Source organism: Schistocerca nitens, chromosome 3 (assembly GCF_023898315.1).
Source record: "Schistocerca nitens isolate TAMUIC-IGC-003100 chromosome 3, iqSchNite1.1, whole genome shotgun sequence".
NCBI classification, from domain to species: Eukaryota; Metazoa; Arthropoda; class Insecta; order Orthoptera; family Acrididae; genus Schistocerca; species Schistocerca nitens.
This window is the reverse complement of record NC_064616.1, coordinates 688532182-688559505: the sequence shown is the minus strand read 5'-3', so window position 1 is coordinate 688559505 and position 27324 is coordinate 688532182. Positions and strand designations below refer to the sequence as shown.

The 27324-nt window shown below is 41.1% G+C and overlaps 1 protein-coding gene across 1 annotated transcript in view; it reads right to left on the bottom strand.

The window, feature by feature from the left end:
- LOC126249390 (adhesion G protein-coupled receptor L4) overlaps positions 1 to 24560 on the bottom strand; it is a 346296-nt gene extending 321736 nt beyond the window's left edge. Inside the window, exons 1-2 of the mRNA XM_049951043.1 lie at positions 24469 to 24560; positions 20560 to 20754 (exon numbers count right to left, since the gene is read on the bottom strand). Of these exons, the coding sequence (XP_049807000.1) occupies positions 20560 to 20754; positions 24469 to 24560 (287 nt within the window). The remainder of the gene's footprint in view (positions 1 to 20559; positions 20755 to 24468) is intronic.
- Positions 24561 to 27324: the final 2764 nt, after the last annotated feature.

Genomic DNA, 27324 nt, shown 5'->3' with positions numbered 1-27324 from the left:
GAAAGTGGCCATGGGTCAGCCAAGTATGGTCAACGTGGAGTCTACAGTGGATTCCGTGCGAGAAGCACGCATGGAAGACTACCACGTGGTCTTGATCTCCTCAATTGCCCTCAGTTTGTTTGGGGAGATCAGGGCAGACCATTCGGAGTTCCACACTTCCAGCAATCGATGGCATATAAACGACCGAAGGTCCGAGTCTGCGACCCCCACTTCCATAATCGGCATCCTGGTGGCCAGCTTGGGCAACTGGTCAGCTCATTCATTTCCCGAAATCCCAACATGATCCGTGGTCCTAACGAAAACGACTGGCCGCCCAGCTTGATGGAGGTCTGAGACAAGAGCTTGGATAGTCGTAACCAGTAGGTGAGGAGAGTAACACTGGTCTATTAGCCTCTAGGCTCCTAAAGGAGTCACTACAGATTAGGATACTCTGCAAGAGTAGCAAGAACGAACAACGAACGTGGCATTACTTGCCACGTAATAGTGACTTTTTAGTTTCGTAACTGAAAAAAAAGAAACTTCACACAAATGTATCGATCGAAAAATTGTAGCGCTTATGCAACTTCATTACGGAGACTTGCAACTTTTACCTGTGGAAATCTATGTAGACGCCGTGGACAGTTCTAACGTAAAAATATTTGTTATTAAAACTGGAATTATCTTGCAGGTCAATCAATTATATGTGCACATGCACAGGGGTGCTCTCAACTAAAATGGCAAACGATCTCGAAAACAGCTCGAAAACAGATGTAAGATTCTTAGTGTTCTTGAAACCTTTAGGAAACTATCCTTGTAATTCTCTGAAGGCCACAATGAATTATTCAAACCTCGCGTTTTCTTTAACGGCAGTGAGCTTAGGAAATTGGACTGCGTTTGTCAGAATGTGTCCCATCTATAACGCGATTTTCTTTTTAAATGCATCCCCATCAAATTGGAAAGAAGTTGTTCTCACCTAACAATGCCATACTATGGGCAGTGTGCAGTCAAGTCCACTTCAAATGTGATGTCTGCAATCCATTCCGGATGTTCAAATTTTCGTCCCCATACTCCATTTTTATCATAAATTCAACAATAGAGAGTTTTAAATCGAAAAATCGTTCCAGCCGTGTGCCTTGACTTAGCCAACGTAATTTACAGTAATATATAACGGCTCCATAATCTTCGTTCAATTGCATCGGAAACGGTTGCAAATGAGAGTGCAAAAATGCATGCGACTTCATAAATTTTATTATTCACATCAACAGAGTTTTCACGTTCTGCGTGCCTGAAAATTTAGAACTAAATGCTTCTTGGTGTACTGGAAAATGAATTCCATCTGTCGATCGTTGTAATATTTTGCTCTTTCACTGTCAACTAAATCTTGAAATTCTTTCTGCGTGGTACTGTAATATCGTTTCCTAACAAATCTGCAGTAACTGTCCCTTATGCAACTGGATAATAGATACTGAGAATTCTCACCCTTCCCTTCTGTCATTACTATTCATTTTAAAGGCTTGTAAGGATAGATTGCTAGACTGCCTCTTTTTGTGCAATCATCCACTAAGCCGGCAAACATCCTTCATACCGTGGACAAATAGCTAAGGGTAAACAGCGCTGACACCACAATTCTGCCGAACGGAAGTGAGTTGTGCCGCCCGAAAAATGCCACAGCGCAGTACTAAATGCAATCTCGCGCTGTACCGAGTATTTCCGGGAAGGAGCGAGCAAAGCCGAGAGAAACCGAGCCGTGGTCCGCACGCGGTCCGCTCGCCCAGCCCGCGTTAAGTTTGGCACACCGTGACCGGCCCTGTGTTAAACCTTTCACATAAGATTATAGCTCTTAATGAATAGACTACGACGCATTTTAATTTTTTAAAATTCTGTCAATAACTCCATGAAATACTGAAAACTGAATTATTGTTTCGCCTGCAAGCCGTTAGATAGGAAACCCGCTATTAAGATGTGCCCCCGGTTCGCCGTTTCGTAATAACGGGTGATCAAAAAGTCAGTATAAATTTGAAAACTGAATAAATCACGGACTAATGTAGATAGAGAGGTACAAATTGACACACATGCTTGGAATGACATGGGGTTTTATTAGAACCAAAAAAATACAAAAGTTCAAAAAATGTCCGACAGATGGCGCTTCATCCCATCAGAATAGCAATAATTAGCATAACAAAGTAAGACAAAGCAAAGATGATATTCTTTACAGGAAATGCTCAATATGTCCACAATCATTCCTCAACAAAGCTGTAGTCGAGGAATAATGTTGTGAACAGCACTGTAAAGCATGTCCGGAGTTATGTTGAGGCATCGGCGTCGGATGTTGTCTTTCAGCATCCCTAGAGATGTCGGTCGATCACGATACACTTGCGACTTCAGGTAACCCCAAAGCCAATAATCGCACGGACTGAGGTCTGGGGACCTTGGAGGCCAAGCATAACGAAAGTGGCGGCTGAGCACACGATCATCACCAAACGACGCGCGCAAGATCTTTTACGCGTCTAGCAATATGGGGCGGAGCGCCATCCTGCATAAACATCGTACGTTCCAGCAGGTGTTTATCAGCCAGGCTGGGGATGATGCGACTCTGTAACATATCGGCGTACCTCTCACCCATCATGGTAGCAGTTTTGCTGTCCAGCACCATCTGTCGGACATTTTATGGACTTTTTTTGTTCTAATAAAACCCCATGTCAATCCAAGCATGTGTGTCAATTTTTACCCCTCTATCTACATTATTCCGTGGCTTATTAAGTTTTCAAATTTATACTGACTTTTTGATCACCCGGTACATATTTCCCTTATCCTTACAGATCTGGAAACGGTTAGACTTAAGAGAAACCGATAACAGTGTTAGGAATATATGCAATATACGCGAGGAATGAAATTCGTCGTACTGTGAGAGCGATCTAAAAATCATCCCAATAACTATCTTTGGGGTATTATGGTGAAAGATCTGTGCGATAGCCGCAGAAGAGAGGAAACTGATAAATGCGAGAGGCCTGTAGCGGATAACTGAGAAGAGAGCTGTAGTGAGTAGCGAGGCGCAGAGGCGCAGGCGGTGGGACTGAACAAGAGAAACGGCGCCTATGCGCTGCTTAAGGCAGCTGGGCACGCGCCCGCCGCTGCACATCTTTCTTCACGGCCGCCCCACACTTCTCTGCAGCGCCGACCCAATCGTTGTCTCTCGTCGTACGCTGCTGCGGAGTTTCACCAACGTTCTGTCGCAACCTCGCAGAAATGGAGATGAGTTCGAGACTTAGAGCTTGCATCTAAATGAAACGGGTCTCGCTGTTCGGTAGAAAACAGTCGAGTGCCCTAATACGAGTGGTTAAATCAAGGAAACAGTACTTTCGATGTTTTAAGGAGAAAATTATAACGCCTGCTTTTCAGAAGCTACTATTAATGCCGTACCTGGATAGTTTTATGGCTGATGGCTGCAGTTAGTGGTGACGATTTTTCAACAATATTTCACACTTGTTTTTCGTGAAGTGAAATCTGTTGTGTGTCCATTCCACAGACTGACGCCTTTATTTGTGATCCGTGCAGTACTTTATTTTATTCAGTCTATAATGTCCGTGGTATACTGCTGATGCTTAAATGTGTAGCCGCGCGGGGTAGCCGCGCAGTCTTTGGCGTCTTGTCACGGTCCGCACGGCTCCCCGCGTAGAAGGTTCGAGTCCTCCCTCGGGCATGGGTATGTGTGTCGTCCTTAGCGTAAACTGGTTTAAGTTAGATTAAGTAGTGTGTAAGCTTAGGGACCGATGACCTCAGCAGTTTGGTCCCATAAGACCTTACCACAGATTTCCAATTAAAAGTGTATGCGGTATATTTAAATTTTAAATAAAGATATGTTTGATAAGGAATAAAAACGCTGCCGTAGAGTTCAAAATGCAGTCAACATGAAATCAATGATGAAGGAGATATAGCCGTATTACGCAAACTATACTACGTTTTATAAAAAGACACTGGCTGCCGCATTTCCCCAAATGGTTTAATCTACTTCCACGGATCTCAACCACCAGTATCATAGATAAATTAATGTCCCCAGTTTCAATATTTGGCGTAAGTCTGTAAATTATATTGGTGCCCATGTTTCCGCACTTCTTTGTGCTTCAATTGAAATATGGCACTGAGCGAAGTTTGTGGATCAACCACTTTCGGGATAGGGGCTCTCAAACACCATCCAGCCAAGAGTTCAATTCGAGTTCGCAGTTCTTGCACAATTTATAAATTTCATAACGCAATGTGCTTTTAAGATGGATCCTGAGATTTCTGTTTTATTTCCAAACAGATACTAAAGCGCTAACATTAACAGTGTCTGCACGTGCTACAAACATTTTCAGTCTCCTTCTTGGTCTTACTTTTATATCCCGTGGTTTGTGAATTTAGTACAGAGTACTGAATTTACGTTGTCCTTCAGTATGCTTGGTGTTAAGGATTTAGATCTAGTCATTAAAATATTAGTGTAACAATGGGAGAGAGTCGGTAATGCGTTTCGTCTGAATTTATTTTAGGAAACTGCAGAAAGTCTAAAACGAAGTGACGAGATCGAGATTAAAATCCATTCTCATTCGAATTCGAGCAGATTAAACGAGAGAAGAGCCGTAGTGATTTAGATACACGACCTTTAGTTAGAAGGACCTGAGTTCATATTTGACCTAGGCATCAAAATTTTGGTTTTTGTCGGTTTCCGTAAATCATTACAGGTAAATGACAGATTGCGTCCTTCAACAAGTCCAAGGGCTGTGGTTTCCTACATCGTAGTGCAATATACAGGGTGGTCCATTGATGGTGACCGGGCCAAATATCTCACGAAATACGCATAAAACGAAAAAACTACAAAAATTCGTCTAGCTTGAAGGGGGTAACCAGATGGCGCTATGGTTGGCCCGCTAGATGGCGCTGCCAGAGGTCAAACGGATATCAACTGCGTTTTTCTTTAAATAGGAACCCCAATTTTTTATTACATATTCGTATAGTACGTAAATAAATATGAATGTTTTAGTTGGACCACTTTTTGCGCTCTGTGATAGATGGAGCTGTAATAGTCACAAACGTATAAGTACCTGGTATCACGGAACATTCCGCCAGTGCGGACGGTATTTGCTTCGTCATACATTACCAGTGTTAAAATGGACCGTTTACCAATTACGGAAAATCCGATATCGTGTTGATGTATGGCTGTTGTTGTTGTGGTCTTCATTCCTGAGACTGGTTTGATGCAGCTCTCCATGCTACCCTATCCTGTGCAAGTTTCTTCATCTCCCAGTACCTACTGCAACCTACATCCTTCTGAATTTGCTTACTGTATTCATCTCTTGGTCTCCCTCTACGATTTTTACCCTCCACGCTGCCCTCCAATGCTAAATTTGTGATCCCTGGATGCCTCAGAACATGTCCTACCAACCGATCCCTTCTTCTCGTCAGGTTGTGCCACAAACTCCTCCCCAATTCTATTCAATACCTCCTCATTAGTTATATGATCTACCCATCTAATCTTCAGCATTCTTCTGTAGCACCACATTTCGAAAGCTTCTATTCTCTTCTTGTCCAAACTATTTATCGTCCATGTTTCACTTCCATACATGGCTACGCTCCATACAAATACTTTCAGTAACGACTTCCTGACACTTAAATCTATACTCGATGTTGACAAATTTCTCTTCTTCAGAAACGCTTTCCTTGCCATTGCCAGTCTACATTTTATATCCTCTCTACTTCGACCATCATCAGTTATTTTGCTCCCCAAATAGCAAAACTCCTTTACTACTTTAAGTGTCTCATTTCCTAATCTAATTCCCTCAGCATCACCCGACTTAATTCGACTACATCCCATTATCCTCGTTCTGCTTTTGTTGATGTTCATCTTATACCCTCCATTCAAGACACTATCCATTCAATTCAACTGCTCTTCCAAGTCCTTTGCTGTCTCTGACAGAATTACAATGTCATCGGCGAACCTCAAAGTTTTTATTTCTTCTCCATGGATTTTAATACCTACTCTGAATTTTTCTTTTGTATCCTTCACTGCTTGCTCAATATACAGATTGAATAACATCGGGGAGAGGCTACAACCCTGTCTCACTCCCTTCCCAACCACTGCTTCCCTTTCATGTCCCTCGACTCTTATAACTGCCATCTGGTTTCTGTACAAATTGTAAATAGCCTTTCGCTCCCTGTATTTTACCCCTGCCACCTTTAGAATTTGGAAGAGAGTATTCCAGTCAACATTGTCAAAAGATTTCTCTAAGTCCACAAATGCCAGAAACGTAGGTTTGCCTTTCCTTAATCTTTCTTCTAAGATAAGTCTTAAGGTCAGTATTGCCTCACGTGTTCCAATATTTCTACGGAATCCAAACTGATCTTCCCCAAGGTCAGCTTATACCACTTTTTCCATTCGTCTGTAAAGAATTCGTGTTAGTAATTTGCAGCTGTGACTTATTAAACTGATATTTCGGTAATTTTCACATCTGTCAACACCAGCTTTCTTTGGGATTGGAATTATTATATTCTTCTTGAAGTGTGAGGGTATTTTACCTGTCTCATACATCTTGCTCACCAGATGGTAGAGTTTTGTCAGGACTGGCTCTCCCAAGGCAGTCAGTAGTTCTAGTGGAATGTTGTCTACTCCCGGGGCCTTGTTTAGGCTCAGGTCTTTGAACGCAGTATCGCATCTCCAATTTCATCTTCATTTACATGCTCTTCCATTTCTATAATATTGTCCTCAAGTACATCGCCCTTGTATAGACCTTCTATATACTCCTTCCATCTTTCTGCTTTCCCTTCTTTGGTTAGAACTGGGTTGCCATCTGAGCTCTTGATATTCATACAAGTGGTTCTCTTTTCTCCAAAGGTCTCTTTAATTTTCCTGTAGGCAGTATCTATCATACCCCTAGTGAGACAAGCCTCTACATCCTTACATTTGTCCTCTAGCCATCCCTGCTTAGCCATTTTGCACTTCCTGTCGATCTCATTTTTGAGACGTTTGTATTCCTTTTTGCCTGCTTCATTTACTGCATTTTTATATTTTCTCCTTTAATCAATTAAATTCAATATCTCTCCTGTTACCCAAGGATTTCTACTAGCCCTCGTCTTTTTACCTACATGATCCTCTGCTGCCTTCACTACTTCATCCCTCGGAGCTACCCATTCTTCTTCTACTGTACTTCTTTCCCCCACTACTGTCAATTGTCCCCTTATGCTTTCCCTGAAACTCTGTACAACCTCTGGTTTAGTCAGCTTATCCAGGTCCCATCTCCTTAAATTCCCACCTTTTTGCAGTTTCTTCAATTTTAATCTGCAGTTCATAACCAATAGATTGTGGTCAGCGTCCACATCTGCCCCTGGAAATGTCTTACAATTTAAAACCTGGTTCCTAAATCTCTGTCTTACCATTATATAATCTATCTGATACCTTTTAGTATCTGCGGGATTCTTCCATGTATACAACCTTCTTTTATGATTCTTGAACCAAGTGTTAGCTATGATTAAGTTATGCTCTGTGCAAAATTCTACCAGACGGCTTCCTCTTTCATTTCTTAGCCCCAATCCATATTCACCTACTATGTTTCCTTCTCTCCCTTTTCCTACTCTCAAATTCCAGTCACCCATGACTATTATATTTTCGTCTCCCTTCACTATCTGAATAATTTCTTTTATTTCATAATACATTTCATCAATTTCTTCATCATCTGCAGAGCTAGTTGGCATATAAACTTATGCTACTGTAGTAGGCGTGGGCTTCGTGTCTATCTTGGCCACAATAATGCGTTCACTATGTTGTTTGTAGTAGCTTACCCGCACGCCTATTTTTTTATTCATTATTATACCTACTCCTGCATTACCTCTATTCGATTTTGTATTTATAACCCTGTTTTCACCTGACCAAAAGTCTTGTTCCTCCTGCCGCCGAACTTCACTAATTCCCACTATATCTAACTTTAACCTATCCATTTCCCTTTTTAAATTTTCTAACCTACCTGCTCGATTAAGGGATCTGACATTCCACGCTCCGATCCGTAGAACGCCAGTTTTCTTTCTCCTGATAACAACGTCTTCTTGAGTAGTCCCTGCCCGGAGATCCGAATGGGGGACTATTTTACCTCCGGAATATTTTACCCAAGAGGACGCCATCATTATTTAACCATACAGTAAAGCTGCATGCCCTCGGGAAAAATTACGGCTGTAGTTTCCCCTTGCTTTCAGCCGTTCGCAGTACCAGCACAGCAAGGCCGTTTTGGTTATCGTTACAAAGCCAGATCTGTCAATCATCCAGACAGTTGCCCCTGCAACTACTGAAAAGGCTGCTGCCCCTCTTCAGGAACCATACGTTTGTCTGGCCTCTCAACAGATACCCCTCCGTTGTGGTTGCGCCTACGGTACGGCCATCTGTATCGCTGAGGCACGCAAGCCTCCCCACCAACGGCAAGGTCCATGGTTCATGGGGGATATTCTCGATAACCTACGCTAAACACTTTATTTCTCTTTCAGCACAATATCTCGCTTTGCCGATTTTGTCTATGCACATCGTTAAGTAGCAGCTATCGTTACAGTTTGTTTTTGAGTTAATCAAGGTCGTGTATAGGCGCTGATAGCTCCCGTGGTCTGACAATACGTATACGTTGAGAGATGTGGCGTTGATGTGTAACATTGACAGATGTGGTAAGTTGTCTACGTGTGAAAGCATAGTTCATTCACTCTAGTTCTAGACTGTAAAGTATTTAACGTTAGCACACTGCAACCTCAGGCGAATGATGAGACTTGAACGATCTCCATTTCGCTGTAGGCTGATTAACTCGTAATATGTTTAATATAGTTACTGCAACGTTAAAACAGAATAAACTGCCAAATATTTTGTTATACTATGATCAGACATTGAGAAGTGAGTGCATGTTATGAATATATTTTAAAGACACTGCTAATTAACGAAATATTCAGACATTACAACTAAAGCAGTGTCCACTCAGGACAGTTTTAGAAGACTTTTTTGCTTCTGTGTTCAATAACAAGTCACCTCAAAGAAACAGGGAACTGGCTTTGCATTAAAAGGCAGCCCGTTCTTGGTTGACAGTCGCTTGACTAAAATCCTGTATCTTTATAACTATCAATTCAATGAAGAACTCTGTTGTATTTAGTAACAAGAGTTATACCGTTCGGAGATAGCGGGTGATTTTCGCTAAAGAATCTGTAACAAATATGTGCCGGTTTCAGTCACAGAGACTAGTAGCTCTACTTTCTTCAATCTGCAACTCAGAGAGGCAAACTTTCTTTTATATTTTAGTCACAGAAATAGTAGTTGCACAATATGTTGAACAAGTGATAGGAAACAGTGATATCATCCATATTCCTCTCTCAGGCTGCTGAAGAAAGGCAAAAATTAATAAATTTACTATTATATTTCCCAAAATAAAAGTTCTGGCATCGATTTCTTGTCTAAATGTCTCTTAGTCGTAGACTTTATCTAAATGAACCTCGGTCGCATTTTTGTACCAGGCTGTAATGTACTGTACGAAGGTGACACGTGCGTTTCCATCCCACCATAGTACTGTATAAACCAGTCAGTTTATACATGCAAATGAAGCCACATTACCCAGTCTGTGCGTCACGAGTGACGTCACGACTGTGATTTAGGTTATAAACCTCATTACGAAGGAATGTGCACAAAACTAAGTGATTCACCGATATTAGGCATACAATGAAGCTACTTACGTCATTAGAGAACGTTAGCTTCCATTGTCTTTAATTTACGCTTACTAATTACCTGTTTCATAGCCTGTAATGGAGTTTTGCCAACATTAGTTTAACTTTCTCGTTCGGGCAGTATCTCGCACTGGAAAGAATTACTTTCGACTGTGAACGCTTATAAAATTCTTTTTGTATTAATGTTTCAGTGACATGTACTTTGAAATATTCTTCATCTACATCGTAAATCTTTCGATTCGAAACCTCCTGGCACATATTTATAACTTTATTACTAGATCTTTGTCGTTTACCAATAATGAATGGACAGCCTCCGTCAAAATTAGCTACATACCTATGAGTTGTTTACAATTTTCATATAACATATAATACAATCATTTTGCTCATTGTTGAAAACTTCTCCACTATAGTATAATGTAATGGGTGCAGTTTCAAGTCTTCGGTTTTCAAGTTAAGATTGAAGAGTTGCCGGAACGCCTCCAATCCACTAACATTTTAGCTTAAAAAGCAATATGTTGTGCGGGATGCAGTCAAACGCCTTGTTGATGTCTCTCAGTGTGAGCGTCACAATTTCTCTGCCCTCAGACTTCTGCCTCACCTTTGTAAATAAGTCCAGCGGTGCTGTAGGCGTTGAATTTCCTTTGAGGAAACCATGCTATTTGTCCTGGAAGTTTTCAAAGTAGCTTAGTATCTGGTGTTTCATCACAGACTCCATAACTTTTGCTACTATTGGGATTACTGAAACTGGACACTTCACATGGGTTACCTTTTTTGTAGAATGATACTGTCCGTGTCAGTTGCAGGAATTCTGGGAAGACAGTAAAAGATAAATATTTATTGATTATTATGGCCAGTGGTTGAGCAAGCTCAGGAAGAATTTTCTTCTGATTGTGCAGGACATGCCATATGTATCTGCGCTGTCTGAATGACGGTATGCATTCACTACTTCTTTCTTTATTCCCGTTTTTAACAGCGCAACAGTTTACATCTTTTATTTGAGCCGTAGGATCTAAGCCGTAGTCAGGAACTTAAATTACAGTGTGCTTCAGTTCAAAAATAGTTCAAATGGCTCTGAGCACTATGGGACTTAACTGCTGAGGTCATCAGTCCCCTAGAACTTGGAACTACTTAAACCTAACTAACCTAAGGACATCACACACATCCATGCCCGAGGAAGGATTCGAACCTGCGACCACGTGGTTCCAGACTGAAGCGCCTAGAACCGCTCGGCCACTATTGCCGGCAGTGTTTTTCAGTATCCTAACAAAGTACTTATTGAATATACCTGTGCTCATTTACCAGATTCCAATCTGTTTTAGATGGATTATGAGCCTCTTTAATAAAACTGTCATCGTATTTCTTTTTTGGGTCTTCCACTTCCTTTTTGCAAACTATCTTGGCTCTTACTTAGTTACAATGAAGCAGGTCTTTGGATGGGTGATATAAAACTGTCTTCATACGGTACCTGTGTCTAATGACAATGCATTTTATCTAGCTCAGGTGTATTCGTATACCACACCTTACCTTTAGCTGGTTTTTTACCTTACTTGTGATTTGCCTAGAGAATTCTTAAATATTATTATTGGAGACTATGTGAACATGTCATCAAATTCTGGCCTCAAGGTTTGGAACTGACATTCAAATGAGTCACAGGCACCCATTTCTACAATGTTTCTGCTGCCAGTTTACACCAGACAGTCCTGTTTTCGGGTAATTTTGTCTCTCTTCCTCAATAATCCTTCTACTGAATGTGTAATTTGAATGCCACGCATTTGATTTCAATTTACTCTTGCTCTTTATAATGAGTTCCATTACTAACGTGCTGTGATTTGCAATAACTGGTTCATCAACACTGATATTATGGTCCCAAGTATTGAGTTTGATGATAACCGTGTCTAGACAGTCATTATCTCTCGTTGAAACTTGCTTTGCTACAAACAGCCGATAGCTGTTTATTAAGCTCATAGAGAATCTCTCTCTAGGTACTTCCACCATCAATATATGGTTGACGTCGCCACCCAGTGCAGTTTTATATTTAGGCTTGTAGGGTAAGATAAGCAGTACTCCATCGGTACAATAAAGGTTTCAAAGACAGAGAGGGCTTTAGTTTCAAAAGGAGAGGACGAACACAGGAAGAGGGTATACACGTGGAGCAATCAATATTGTTGTTTTAAACTGCAGTAGTTGTAAATACGCTTCTCGTGTTTACCGCCGGACCGTATTGTGTAAATCGCACAATATTTCTTCGATGCAACTGCTCCATTTGGGGTGGCAGTCGTTAAACAAACATTCGCTGCGGCAGGACCTTCTAATGAAATTTCAATCACCAACTTTCTTCTCTGAGTGTGAAAATCTTTTGCTGGCACCCATCTACACAGAGAGAAATGATCATCATAATAAAATAAGATGAATCAGAACTCGCACGGTAAAAGTTTAAGCGTTCCTTTTCCGCGCTCGCTGTTCGAGAGTCGATTGATAGAGAACTAGCGTAAAGGTGTTCGATGAACCCTCCGACAGGCACTTAATTGTGAACCACAGAGCAATCATGTAAATGTAGATACAGATGTAGAAATTTACCATCTGAAGAGCTGTACACGGAGATAACTATGCGATCAATATTTTGTTAACACTATTGCAACCAGTTCAAGATCCAGGTCTGCACAAAAGTTTTTTAAATCGGTTTCCTTTACCCTAAGATTTTTATTTGCATAGTAGTACACACTACCATGAGCTGTAGTACTTCTATACCATGCATTTACCATATACAGATATTCAATAGATCGGTAACAGTCATTTTCTCCTTCAGTCAACCGGTGCGCACAGGTATATACTCGTAAAACATCTGGTTTCGCTTCTTCTAAAAAGAATGATCGACGTTAACACTTGGTATAGCTAAAGGCACATTAATGTCAGCACTAGTTATTACCATTTCTGTATGATAATTCGTGGCCCTGATTTTTAATTTCAGAGTCCATTTTAATGGGACACTGGTTCCACTCCGGAATGAAAAACGACTTATTGCAACTAATTTTTGGGCCATGCAGCAGTCTCCATTAGCTTGTCCTTCAGACGGAAGTCGATACCAGTCCTGAAACTACTGTTTAGAATTTAGTTTCTAAATTCTCTACTTGAAAGTTGATATAATCTGGAAAGATTTTTTTCAGAAATCTGTTAAATTTTCAGTTGTTGATCAAACCTGTGTGTGGGACCGGGCTCGAAACTTGGACCTTTTCCTTTCGCGGGAAAGTGCTCCCCCATTGAGGTATCCACGCATGACTCACGACCCGACGTAACAGCTTTACTTCCGTCAGTACCTCATCTCCTACCTTCATTCTGGAGTCTTTCCATTGGTTGGATACTTTTCTCCCTAATCTATTAGAAGCTAATTTCATCATTTTTGCATAATTAGAGACTCCTGCATTATATATATCTTTTGCAAAAGACCAGTCGTTGTCTTCCTCGGGATATCTTTCCTTGTGATGTTTCTTCTGCGAAATTTATAAGGAACTGGTTGTTTCATATTATATGGTCAATTCACTCATGCCTTCTTCACTTTTTTAGTCCCCTAAATGAGTGTCTTCGTCAATTCCTTGCAGGAATTCTTGACTGCTAGTTTTATCTGTTCACTTTATCTTTAGCAGGTGTCTCATGAACCGTATCACAAATGCTTCAAGAGATTTCATTTCATTTTTGTCTACTGTCCATGTTTCTCAGACATAATGTGCTATGCTTCTAATGAAGGTCCAAATCACCTTTTTCCTCACTTTAGTAGTTATATATATAAAGGCGTTTCCTTTATTTTATGAATATTACTTTATCTTATCTATTTCTTTGCTTTTGTGTCATCTTTGCTTCATCTGTCTTCGATTTTCTTATTTTCTTAATACTTGTATGATCTGGTTTGTTTTACTTTATTTGTTCTAATTTCAATGTTTACTTCTTTTGATTCCTCAGAGCACAAGAATATATCCACCTTTTTTAATTTCCATTTTGTACTCACCCCTTAGTACTTAACACATAAATCCTAAGATATTTTAAAAAATCTTTTCTCGGGAGCTATCAGAGCTATGTTGTCCTGCGAACTAAGAATCTGTATTCTTGCTCCATTTATTCTGACATCTCTGTACTATTCTTTCGATTCTTTTATTGCATATTCTACGTGGACATTGAACAGGGATGGAGACAGATTGCATCCTTGTCTAACGCCTTAAGAATTCTAGATTTCTTGTTTATTAGTTGTCTTTATTCCCATTTTACTACGTATCTTTGTATAGTTCTTTACCTATCCTTTTGTCACTATAGTATAGTTTAATCATTTTTAAAATTTACATTAATTTCTTCAAGTTAACAGATTCGAATGCGTTCCTGATGCTGGCCCTAAGGCTTTCTTCAATTACGCTGGGAAGGCAAAGGACGTATCCTCTTGTGCCTTTTTCCTCTCAGAAGTCAAACTGGACTTCAGATAAATTGTTTTTAATTTTGTTCTTAATGTGCCTGTGTATCATTCTTGCTAATATTTTCGACGTGTGAGTTAGAATACTCAAAGTCCTATGATCTTCAAATGTATATGTTTTGATCTTCTTTGGGATCATTGTGCAGGAAGAGAGTCAATGAGATCCTGGAAGGTACCGACAAGGATGTAGAAGCATGCCAACTTTACTGCCGTGGCCAGCTGCATTAGGTTTCTCTGTTGAGGATCCATGGCGTGAACAGCCAGATCGTGATGGTTCCACAGATTCTCGACTGTGTTGAAATCAGGGTAGTTTAGTGGCCAGAGGGGTACGGTAAGCTCATCCTGATGCTCTTTGAACCACGCACATACGCTGCAAGCTGTGACACGTTGCGTTATCCTGCTGGTAGATGCCATCGTGCTGAGGAAAAACAGGCTGCATGTAGGGGTCGACGTGGTCCTCATGGATAGATGCATAGTTGTGTTGATCCAATAGTGCCTTCCATAACAAGGAGATCACACAGGGAACGCCTCTGGCCTGGACCCTTCCGACGAATTTGGTAGTGTGTTTGCTTGCAGACGTTTCACGCCGTACACGCCAATCACCATCTGTCGCCACTCAGTGGACGTCCAGTTGTGATACTGGAGTGCAAATTCCAACCTTCGTCGCCCATGGACAGTAGTCAGTATGGGTGCATCAACCCAGTGCCTGCAGCGGAGGCCCAGTACGCAGCAAAGTTCACTAAATGGTCACTGAAGGGTCACTGTTGGTACCCCTTGGTTTATCTGGGCAGCCTGTTGCTCAACAGTTACATGTCTTACCTCCCGTTCACATCCTTACAGCCATCGTTCAGCCCTCTCATCTATGGCCTGTGGTGCACCAAAGTTACCTCAACGCCGGTTTTGGATATCGCTATTCTGCCATGCACTGTATTCTTTAACCACGGTAGCACGTGAGCAGTTTACAAACTTAAGGATACAGGGTATTTTTCTGGCTCAATATTATGTAAACATCAACACTTATTTCTTTCAGGCACTGTTTATAATGTATATGTTTTACAGATTTTTTGTTGATATCAGGTAATGCAGCACAATTTCTAAACAAATCAGAAGTATTTTGAATATTTTTGAACCTGCTTACGGTTATTAAAAAAATTACAAAGAAATTGATGCATTTTCTTCCAAAATGGTTCCTCAAATAGAAATACTATTGAATCCAAAGTTATACATTTGAAGGAGACCAATTTTTTACCAGATATGCATGACATAATAGCTGAGGTATTAGACCTATTTAATTTCACCTATTATGTATATTAGAAGGATAAATAAATATCAAATCTTACATTTTAATAATTATAATTTTTTCTAATAAAAATGTTATTTTTTCTATAATTTATTTGAGTCTGCTATAAAGCTTAGGTCTACTACATAAGTATGGACTATTGCAAGTTACAGAAAAAAATTAGAGCAATGCTTTATAAACTTTAGGAAATATTTGTACCTGAATTCTGAAAAATACAACTTGCGGGAAATTGTGACTGAAGATATGAGTCCAGTTAAATTGTGGCACAGAACATTCCTGAAGCATAGTCTTCTACCTGCAGCACTTTTTCATCTTCAAGCCTCCTCTTGGCATTCCTTTTAGCACTTCTTGCTTCTTTGGTAACTTGAAGTGCAAATCTTTCAGCTTCATGCACCCATTGTCTGTCACACGCAAGCAGTTGGTCTTCCATTTTATGCCTAATTTCTCAGAACTTCCAACATTCCTATCACTCCATCATTGAAACATATCACTGCATCTAGTACGTGGATACACCGGTTCCCGTGAGATCACCCAAGTTAAGCGCTGTCAGGCGTGGCTGGCACTTGGATCGGTGACCATCCAGGCCGCCATGCGCTGTTGCCGTTTTTAGGGGTACACTAAGCCTCGTGATGCCAATTGAGAAGCTACTCGACCGAATAGTAGCGGCTCCGGTCAAAGAAAACCATCATAACGGCCGAGAGTGCGGTGTGCTGACCACACGCCCCTCCTATCCGCAACTTCACCTGAGGATGACACGGCGGTCGGATGGTCCTGATGGGCCACTTGTGGCCTGACGTCGGAGTGCACTGCATCTAGTAGACCAAATTTTAATGTATTTAGTCCTACAAAGACATTTTTGGGTAATCTTTCCTATATGAAATGTTTGAAACTTTCATTTGTATTCTGAGTGCCCCCATGAAGACATTTACTAAGCAAAACAGGGTCACTCAAGTCTCTAAAAATTGGTTTTATTTCATTCATAACAGGCTCAGGAAGAGAATGCTTATGATCCTATGTTTGAACACTTTCGTTTGCTTTTTGGTAACCACACCAAGAGTCTGCTCCTAGCCGGCCGTGGTGGCCGTGCGGTTCTGGCGCTGCAGTCCGGAACCGCGGGACTGCTACTGTCGCAGGTTCGAATCCTGCCTCGGGCATGGGTGTGTGTGATGTCCTTAGGTCAGTTAGGTTTAAGTAGTTCTAAGTTCTAGGGGACTTATGACCTAAGATGTTGAGTCCCATAGTGCTCAGAGCCATTGGAACCATTTTTTAGTCTGCTCCTATACGGCGAAGTCCGTGAACAGGGTGGTCATCTGTGGACAACTTATGAAAGTAGGTGGCCCATACAGCTTTTCTCATTGCTGTAACATAATTCAGAGGTGCAGTTTGTCTAATGGCCAGTCCATAATAACTCTGAAGGAGGTCTATTTCAGCTTATGTCAATCTGCCTCGGTCAGACAGAGATTTTTCATCAGATAGCAACTTTCCTTTCATTTCTCTTCTTAGCTTCTTCAGTCTAGCACCCATCCTGTTTTGCACATGTCCACAACACTCCAGCTTTGTTACCAAGGTATCACCATAAACATTGAACTTATTAATTTTATTGAAAGCCTTAGAGTCCCCATCGCCTAGGTACTTCGTATATCTAACGTTATAAATGGGCACCGACCTCTGAAATATTTTTAGAGCTCCATCACACTCCATACCTCCACTTTAACCATCATAATTCTTAGACAATGATGTTCAATATGTCCTTTAGTGTTACCATGGCAGGTGTGGCAGTACTTAGATAAGAACTCAACATCAACAACTTTTCCATTCTCCAGAGAAGTAGCACTTACAACACCATTCAAGGAACGATGTTCTTGACATTGCCATGTCCCATCAAGTGCAACAACAATGTCCCTGGTTCCACAAATATTTACAGTTTCTTCTACTGCACGTTTCATAGATGCTTTAGACACAACCGTCAAGGCTCCTAAAAGTATTTTTAAGTACTTTCTGAATCTACTGGGACGAGGAGGTAAGTCCATCAAACCACAAACCATTTGAGCAGCCTTTTCTCCTTTTCCTGTTGCACGCATTGCATACACTAACTTCAAATTCACATCATATGAATTATGGACAATGTTCGAAATCATTTTCGAGGTCTATTTATTGCAGGATCTACACAGAATTAATTTTGACGCTAAACCCTTCCTGCCGCTTTGTTGTTCAGTCACTTCCAGACAGCCTTCACCATCACATTGTTTACATTTCGCCATCTCCTTTATTGAAAAAGATCAGATGCCCACATCAACAACAACAAATCCACTACAAACAGCATCATTGTTAACATACAAATTTGAATCAACAGGAGACGTGCCATGTGGGAGTTTCTTCCCTGAAGAACTGATACATAGGCTACTTTCAACAGTGTGGCTTTCATTGTTTGGAACTGGTTACCACGGAATTTCCTTTTATTGAATTTCTTGCTGCGTGGCATAGTTCGTATTTATTGCACACTAAACTATATGTACTTCCACAAATATATGTAGCACTTGGGCAACAAACATTCAGTAACACGTGAAAAAACTTCTTCAGCGAAACAAAAGTAAATACTAGCAAAGATAATCATTTACAGGCACTAAAAACCTGCACTGTTACCAGCATGTACAATGTATCATACGTATAATCGCTGGAAACAGAAAGTTCACAGTTATTTTAGAAATAATACTGGTTTCTGCAATAGAAATAAAGGGGGCGTGGTGGCATACATGACCGTAACTCTAAAATTTGTTATAGATAGACCATTTTTCATTTGAAACCCTATAATGTATATATCAATGTAATCAGGAAAGACTATAGAATTTAATAAAGTAATAAAAATTTTCCATTTTCCACCCTTTGTAAGTACCCTGTATCCTTAACCGTTTCAGGGATGCTTCTACTCTTGGCTCGAAGGTCAATGATAATTCTCTTTAGGACGTCAGGTAAATCGCTCCTTTTCGGCATTATGAGAACGACCATACTGTTTCCCACGTTCCCCAACACGCTTTATATACCCTCCACTGCTATTGATGCCACCTGCCTGTAAGTGTTACTGGACTTTGATGTCGAACAAAGGAGGTGGTCACGCTAATGTGGTGTGCTTCTGGGTCTAATGATAAAGCATTTCACTTGGGATATTACCAGTACCACTAAACCTTTCTTTTAGGTCAATTAACGTTCTTTAGAATTTTTCTTTTGTAACTTCTGGCCAAATTTCCATGTTTTTTACTTTTTCTTCTTCTGTTTCACTTAATTGTCCTGGCTCATAATAAAACTCAGCAACATACTGTTTACGTTTGTTAGCTACATCCTCATTTATTTAAGAACCGTTCCCTCCTTGCAGCGGACTGTATTACTGTGTTGTTTTAGTTTTTCAAAATACTTATTCATCTGATTGTGTTCCTTTTCTACGTTTCATTTCTCGTAGTTATGACCAATTTTGTCACATATGTCGTCCAGACATTCTCCTTTAGTTTTTTGTGTCTCTGTCAATTAAGGTACTGTTGCATTATGATTAATGTTTTACATCGCACTTCCTTCATTGTTCTGTTAATGCTATTGTGTGATCATTCTGTTAATGCTGTTGTGTGATCATTTACTCATGGTTTCGTGGGTTCATTTTGAGAAAGAAGGAAGGAACATCAGGGTTTAATGTCCCATCGACATCGAGGTCATTACAGACTGAGCACAAGCTCGGTCTGTGTCAAGGAAACCCGCCGTGCCCTTTCAAAGGAAGGCATTTACTCGAAGCGTTTAGGGAGAATCCGGACGGCCGGACACGGATTTGAACGGTCGTCCTTCAGAATTTGAGCACACTGTGCTAATATTTGCTCCACTTTGCTCAGTTTCATGCTGTGAGAAACCAATTGTATCATTTGCTGCAGTTTTTGTTGCATTTTTATGATAATCGAAATACTCTTTTGATCTAGATTCACGATAAATTTTTTTGCACAGCTTTCTTCATTTCCATCTAGTGGATGACTCCTCTTCTCTCTTGTTTCCACGCCTTACATACGCTGATTAAAGCTGCCGTTTTCTTTCGTAATGCACTATAAAATCGACTTACGATGCTTTAGAAGCAAGATGATATTATTGCCAGGAAAACTCCAGATTAGTCTCACAACGTTTCTGCTAGCGGAGAATCTTCTTCATATAAGCATTTAAAAACTAATTATTTGGATTTATGAACCCTTTTGATCGAGAACTGTCGCGAGGGAATTACCATGCACAAATGTGGACCAACTTCTTTGGTTAATTTCAGCTCGAAATGCATCACTGTTTGAGCCAACTACAACATCTCTCATTGTACTAGTGAAAATTGTGAGAGAATGTGTCCTGAAACGCACAACCCAGATTGAAGATTATCAAGATGTTTCAATTAAATACGCGTAAACATTGAACAGCACGCAACTAAATAACAATAACACAGTTGAATAGGACCAAAAAAATGCCTTATACTGTATGATACTGAAAAAAACCGTTTCACGCCAATAATTGTCAGCGGAACAAAATGTAATATTGTCTGTTTCCCCGCGTCAGATATGTACTATAAACATATTTCATAACTGTGATAAAGTGGAAGTAAGCCAGTTAGGGATGAATCGTTACTGCTTTTTTATAGAGATAACATCTTCTATTTGAATGTTCAGAAACAAAGTATTTTTGTTTTAATGGGGATCTGTTCTTCAGAGCCTGTAACTATCTACAACTTTCGTTCATTATGAGAGTTAATATCTATCACTGACACAATATTACAGTTCCATTATCTTTTTTATTTAATACCCTATTTGAAGCTACAAACTCGAATGTAGCACAATGACTAAAAAAAGTTTCTTCATTCACTTTGTCCAAAGTAATCTCCAGTTTTATCTTCCAGCCCCAGCAACCTAAGTTCCCACTATTTTGCACAATCCAGTACTCCTGCTTTTCTCCTTGTGCGGTTATTGTCCGGCGTTTGTTATCTTTATTCTATTTCTTTTGTCGTATTTATTTTATCTCCAAAGAAAATAATGTCATTCTGAAACAAAATTAGATTGATGCTATACTAAGGTTATGAATTTAGTCTGTTTTGGAGACTATATGATTAACTTACCTGATGGACTTGCTATGGTTAACAAATACACCATCCTTGAACCAGGTGAAGGTCATGTGCGAGGAGCCCTGGGCGATACAGGATACGATGAACTCTTCATTCTCTCTGACTGGATTCTTCTGATTCACTTTGACTTCCTGTAACCGAAGAATGAGAAACTGTGTGTAATTATGTCCCACACACACAGTATCAGATCTGAGACAGAATATACAGGTGCAAAAAAACTTGTTGAGTTATTAGATTGAAAGAAACACTTCATCTATATGAAGTAAATGTCACAAGTGCACCGTTTGCCCGCTACGGGTCCTTTTAGGTTTTGACACTGTACTTCACCTAGGCTAATGTTCACAGTTGGTTTGACTGCGTTGCAGACAATACGTTGATATTAGAATCTGATTTGCAACATGGTTTCATATTACTGCTATGAAGGACAAGTTTTCCACCTCTCGGGTTAAACAATTACGTAGATGGTACGAGGATTAAATCTGGGCAATTGTCTTGTCATTCTCTTTGTAAAGAAATATTTGAAATTTGCGCTAAGCATTCCTGCTTTTGGGTTGCTACCCTCAATTTAAATTCCTGCCTTATCCGCGAGTGAGTGGACACTAACTTTGTTGCCACTAACAGCCTTAAATACCACCAGAATTTCTTAGGTCTTTGCGAAAGATCATTCGACAAAATTCTACTGCGGCAGTCATTGAAGGCTTCACGCACTGCTCTATAGACAGTAGACAGCCAGACACGTTTTATTCGGAATCTCTATATCTGTAGCTCAATGTTTTGTTATACACTTATTATGCAGTAGTCTCTGTTTCTTTAGGAGTTTCTTTATAGGATGGTATACCGTGAAGGGTCCCTCCGATTACTAACTGTTGTAGTGCGTATATATCTATGCAGTGCATGGTCAACTATTCTTTTAAACTGGAGCCATAGCTCCAATACATGCTTCTGTTCTGTGCTAAAAGTTTCAAGTTCTTCATTGAAATATGACACTACTCTTTTTTATCTAGTTTACTAAACATATATATCTTTCTGCTTCTCGTAGTTACCCTTTCTACTTTGGTAATCATTGTTGCCTCAACTACATCATGGTCACTGATACCAGTTTCGATGTGGACATCCTCAAAGAGGACAGGTCTATTTTTTTGCCATTAAATAAGAATGGATACGAAAAGTCATTATCAAGTGCTTCTTACAACAGGTGTTTACGCCTGTTATTGCTTAAGTGAGCTTTCGTGAACAATATGTAGTGTACTTTCCATTCGATGCTTAAGATTGATGGTGCAGATATCTGGTGAACACTTCGTGAAACCCATTTGTGCTCATTTTGATGAGAGTGGCGCGTAAAATCCATAGAATCTACACTGAAGCGCCAAAGAAACTGGTATAGGCATGCGTATTCACATACAGAGATACACTATGTGATCAAAAGTATCCGGACAACATCAGAAACATACGTTTTTCATATTAGGTGCATATTGCTGCCATCTACTGCACGGTACTCCATATCAGCGACCTCAGTAGTCATTGACATCGTGAGAGAGCAGAATGGGGCGCTCCGCGGAACTCACTGACTTCGAACGTGGTCAGGTGATTGGGTGTCACTTATGTAATACGTCTGTACGCGAGATTTCCACACTCCTAAACAACCGTAGGTCAACTGTTTCCGATGTGATAGTGAAGTGGAAACTTGAAGGGATACGTACAGAACAAAAGCGTACAGGCCAGCCTTGTCTATTGACTGACAGAGACCGCCGACAGTTGAAGAGGGTCGTAATGTGTAACAGGGAGGCATCTATCTAGAACATCCCACAGGAATTCCAAACTGTACCATGATCCACTGCAAGTACTATCACAGTTAGGCGGAGGTGAAAAACTTTGATTTCATGGTCGAGTGGCTGCTCGTAAGTCACACATCACACCGGTAAATGCCAAACGACGCCTCGCTTGGTATAACGAGCACAAACATTGGACGACTGAACGGTGGAAAACGTTGTGTGGAGTGACGAATCACGGTAAACAATGTGGCGATCCGGTGGCACGGTGTGGATATGGCGAATGCCCGGTGAACGTCATCTGCCAGCGTGTAGTGCCAACAGTACAATTCGGAGGCTGTGGTGTTATAGTGTGGTCGTGTTTTTCATGGAGGGGGCTTGCACCCCTTGTTGTTTTGCATGGCACTATCACAGCACAGGCCTACATTGATGTTTTAAGCACTTTCTTGCTTCCCATTGTTGAAGAGAAATTCGGGGATGGCGATTGCATCTTTCATCACGATCGAGCACCTGCTCATAAAGCACGGCCTGTGGCGGAGTGGTTACACGACAATAACATCACATTAATGGACTGGCCTGCACAGAGTCCTGATCTGAATCCTGTAGAAGACATTTGGGATGTTTTGGAACGCCAGGCCTCACCGAACGACATCGATACCTCTCCTCAGTGCAGCACTTCGTGAAGAATGGGCTGACATTTCCCAAGACACCTTCCAGCACCTGACCGAACGTGTGCCTACGAGAGTAGAAGCTGTCATCAAGGCTAAGGGTGGGCCAACAACGTACTGAATTCCACCATTACCGATAGAGGGCGCCACGAACTTGTAAGTTATTTTCAGCCAGGTGTCCGGATACTTTTGATCACATAGTGAATGTAAACAGGCAGAATACGGTGCTGAGGTCGGCAACGCCTATATAACACAAGTGTCTGGTGCAGTTGTTAGATCGGTTACTGCTGCTATAATGGCAGGTTATCGAGATTGAAGTTAGTTTGAACGTGGTGTTACTGTCGGTGCCCGAGCGATGGGACACAGCATCTCCGAGGTATCGATGAAGTGGCGATTTTCCTGTACGACTATTCACGAGTGTACCTTGAACATCAGGAATCCGGTAAAATATCAAATCGCCGACGTCGCTGCAGCCGGAAAAGGATCCTGTAAGAACGGGACCAACGACGATTGAAGAGAATCGTTCAACGTGACAAAAGTGCAAATGAACGTTTCTTTCGGAGCCGAAGGCACACTCGTTTACCCTTGACGACTGCACGACACAAAGCTTTACGCCTCGCCTAGGCCCGTCAACACCGACAATGGACTGTTGATGACTGGACACATGTTGCCTGGTCGGACAAATCTCGTTTCAAATTGTATCTAGCGGATGGACGTGTGGCCGGCCGGAGTGGCCGAGCAGTTCTAGGCGCTTCAGTCTGGATCCGCACGACCGCTTCGGTCGCAGGTTCGAATCCTGCCTCCGGCATGGATGTTTGTGATGTCCTTAGGTTAGTTAGGGTTTAGTAGTTCTAAGTTCTAGGGGACTGATGACCTCCGATGTTAAGTCCCATAGTGCTCAGAGCCATTTGAATCACTTTTTTGATGGACGTGTACGGGTATGGTGACAATGTCATGAATACATGGGCCCTGCATGTCAGCAGGGGACTTTTCAAGCTGGTGGAGGCTCTGTCATGGTGTGGGCCATGTGCAGCTGAAGTGATATGGGACCTCTGCTTCGTCTAGATACGAGAATGACAGGTGACACGTATGTAAGCATCCTGTCTGGTCACCTGCATCCATTCATGTAAATTGTTCATTCCGACGGACCTGGACAATTCTAGCAGGACTATGCGACTCACCACACGTCCGGAATTGCTACAGAATGGCTCCAGCAACACTCTTCTTAGTTTAAACACTTCCGCTGACCACCGAACACCCCAGACGTGAACATTATTGAGCGTATCTGGGAAGAGATCTCCACCCCCTCGTACTCTTACGGATTTATGGACATCCGTGCAGGATTCATGGTGTCAGTTCCCTCCAGCACTACTACAGGCATTAGTCGACTCCATATTAGGCAGCTGTACCAGTTTCTTTGGCTCTTCATTGATTTTCTACAAACCCATTCTAGACCTTATACATACGCAAATGGCGAGTCACCAACACACAATAATTTTCTGTCAGCTGTTTTAACACCGAACGAGATGGCGCAGTGCTTAGCACACTGGACTCGCATTCTGGAGCTCACGGGGTAGCCACGCTGTCTGAGACGCCATGTCACGGTCCGCGCGGCTTCCCCCGCCGGAGGTTCGAGTTCTCCCTCGGGCATGAGTGTGTGTGACGTCCTTAGCGTAAGTTAGTTTAAATTAGATTATGAAGTGTGTAAACTTAGAGACCGATGACCTCGCCGGCCGCGGTGGCCGAGCGGTTCTAGGCGCTTCAGTCCGGAACCGCGCGACCGCTACGGTCGCAGGTTCGAATCCTGCCTCGGGCATGGATGTGCGTGATGTCCTTAGGTTAGTTAGGTTTAAGTAGTTCTAAGTTCTAGGGGACTGATGACCACAGATGTTAAGTCCCATAGTGCTCAGAGCCATTTGAACCATTTTTTGAACGATGACCTCAGCTGTTTGGTCCCATAAGACCTTACCACAAATTTCCAAATTCTTTCGCATTCGGGACATCGACGGTTCAAACCCTCGTCCTGCCATCCAGATTTAGGTTTTCCGTGATATCAATAAATCGCTCCAGGCAAATGCCGAGATGGTTTCTCTGAAAGGGCACGACCGATTTCCTTTCTGATCCTTGACACAATCCGAGCTTGTGCTCCGTCTGATGACCTCGATGTTGACGAGACGTTAGATCTAATTTTGTAATTTTGAAGTTTTAACGCTGGTGTCTTCTGAGGGAATTGGTAAGGAGGTTCAAACAGTTTTACCGCTCATTTCAAGCGTTTCTATCGTATTAGTCAGACTTATCTCCTATAGTTATTTCTGCAGTACATTACACAATACTACACGAGGCCTAATGGTTTTGTTACTATCGAAAACAACTGACTACTAATTTACGCCGACGGTGAAAACAAGGAATGTTTGGTTTGTTGGGCGCTCAACTACGCGGTTATCAGCGAACAAGGAAGGTTGTTCGTAGTTTAACAAGTACTACGATTAGGTCATTGAAGGCCTCAGTTGAACAAAAATGAGGAATGCAAACGGCCGTGGTGTGGTTGAAAGAACGAGTCTTGTATATTAGAAGTAAATGGATGGGAGGGCTGACATCGGAACCATGCTTATTTCGAATACGATCCTAGATTGCGAACCAATGAGCGCTGCAGATTTACTGCACATATGACTCAGTTGCAAACCTGAGATTGTAACGTTACACTAATATGTGTGATCTACTCGGCCTTCTACGGTTTGTATTGAGGAGAGGTGAATTAGCTTGCTTGTCTGGGTGCGAGTTGACGGGCAAGGAGGCCGCTGGGCCGCTCCAAGCGAGCTCAGGTACAAAGGCGGTTAGCACGTGGCCGGATATGCGTAATTCCAGAGCTGGGAAAATTTGGACGGCGGTTGTTCGAATGGCCGAAGTGCAGAATATGTACCAGTAATGGCTGCGTTTGAGAAAATCTGAAATGTGGCTACTTACAGCTATTAGAAATTCGATAAAAATCACGGTTCCATAGTAAAACAAATCTGAATACATATGCGATCTCAGAAAATTGAGGCACAATCAGTGAAAGAATAATATTTTGAATATTGTAAGTGACTGAATGTCTTCACATTAAACCTTGAAACTAGCAACTTTTATACGATTCATGCCATTTCAAAAAAGATGTCTGGGATTATAGCATAGCACTACAACTGTCGCCCCTGAAGGCCACAGACCTATATATCTAATTTATTTATTGAGTCATTACTTTTTATTACCTTTCCATTATGCCAATGTCGGTCAGAACATCGTATTCTCCACAATAATACAACAACTGAGTGCAACATGAATGCCTCAAATCCTATCATATTTGTGTAATTATTTAATGAATATTTGTCATTTACAAGTATTTAACAGCATGAATTAGCTGACACCTCCATTGCAAAGGCATAAGTAATTATTTACCCAATATTTCACAAAATTTTACTGCGATTCAATGTGTGCGCATATGTGCAAGAATGCTGGTTTATTTATTTATGAACAAACTATTATTTACACTTACGGTAAATGGTCTACATGTGGCGGAATGTTTATTAAATCCCTTTTATTCAATATTGTTAAAATGTGTTAGTTTAGTGCAGGAAGTGGTCACGTTGAGTTATTTCATATCTGTAGAACACAAGAATTATGTATTTTTGATGCGAATGGCCTTCAGCCAATGAGAATTTGGCAGTGGTGGAACACTACCGGAGTCAAGTGAAGATAGACATTTTTGGAGAGTGCTCTGCAGGAAGGATTTCACTACACTTTTACGCCGAGATCTGGAAGGAGGCACATCCACCTGAGGAAGTATGTGATATTCGGCCGTGCAGGTGACAGATTCCGGGCGGTAAACGAGCGCTAATACTTTCATTTTCGTACGGACTAACTTTCGGGAGATCGGATTGGGCTTTAACTTTTTCGGCTTCCAGTATAGAATTAAAACTAGACAGAACATACGTTTATACTCTCTGTCTCTCGAGTATTGATGTGGAAATTGTCATGCTGAACTCTGTATTATTTTGAGCTGGTGAATATTTCGTTGTTGTGATTACGAAACGGACTCGGTTTTTCGCACGGCTTGGATGACTATTTAGCTTGACCATTCCGCTACCATTCTTACCATTTTTATAACGGACTTAATGCAACTTTATTGCATTTTAACAAGGTTATATTTCTATCTGTATTGAAATTATTAACTGTAGGACCACTTTACGTTTATTTAAGAATACTTATTTGAATAAACATTAATTATTCAGCATAATTCTCTGGAGTCGTGTACATCAGTTTCAGACTTTAGAATAAAACCACTTTTA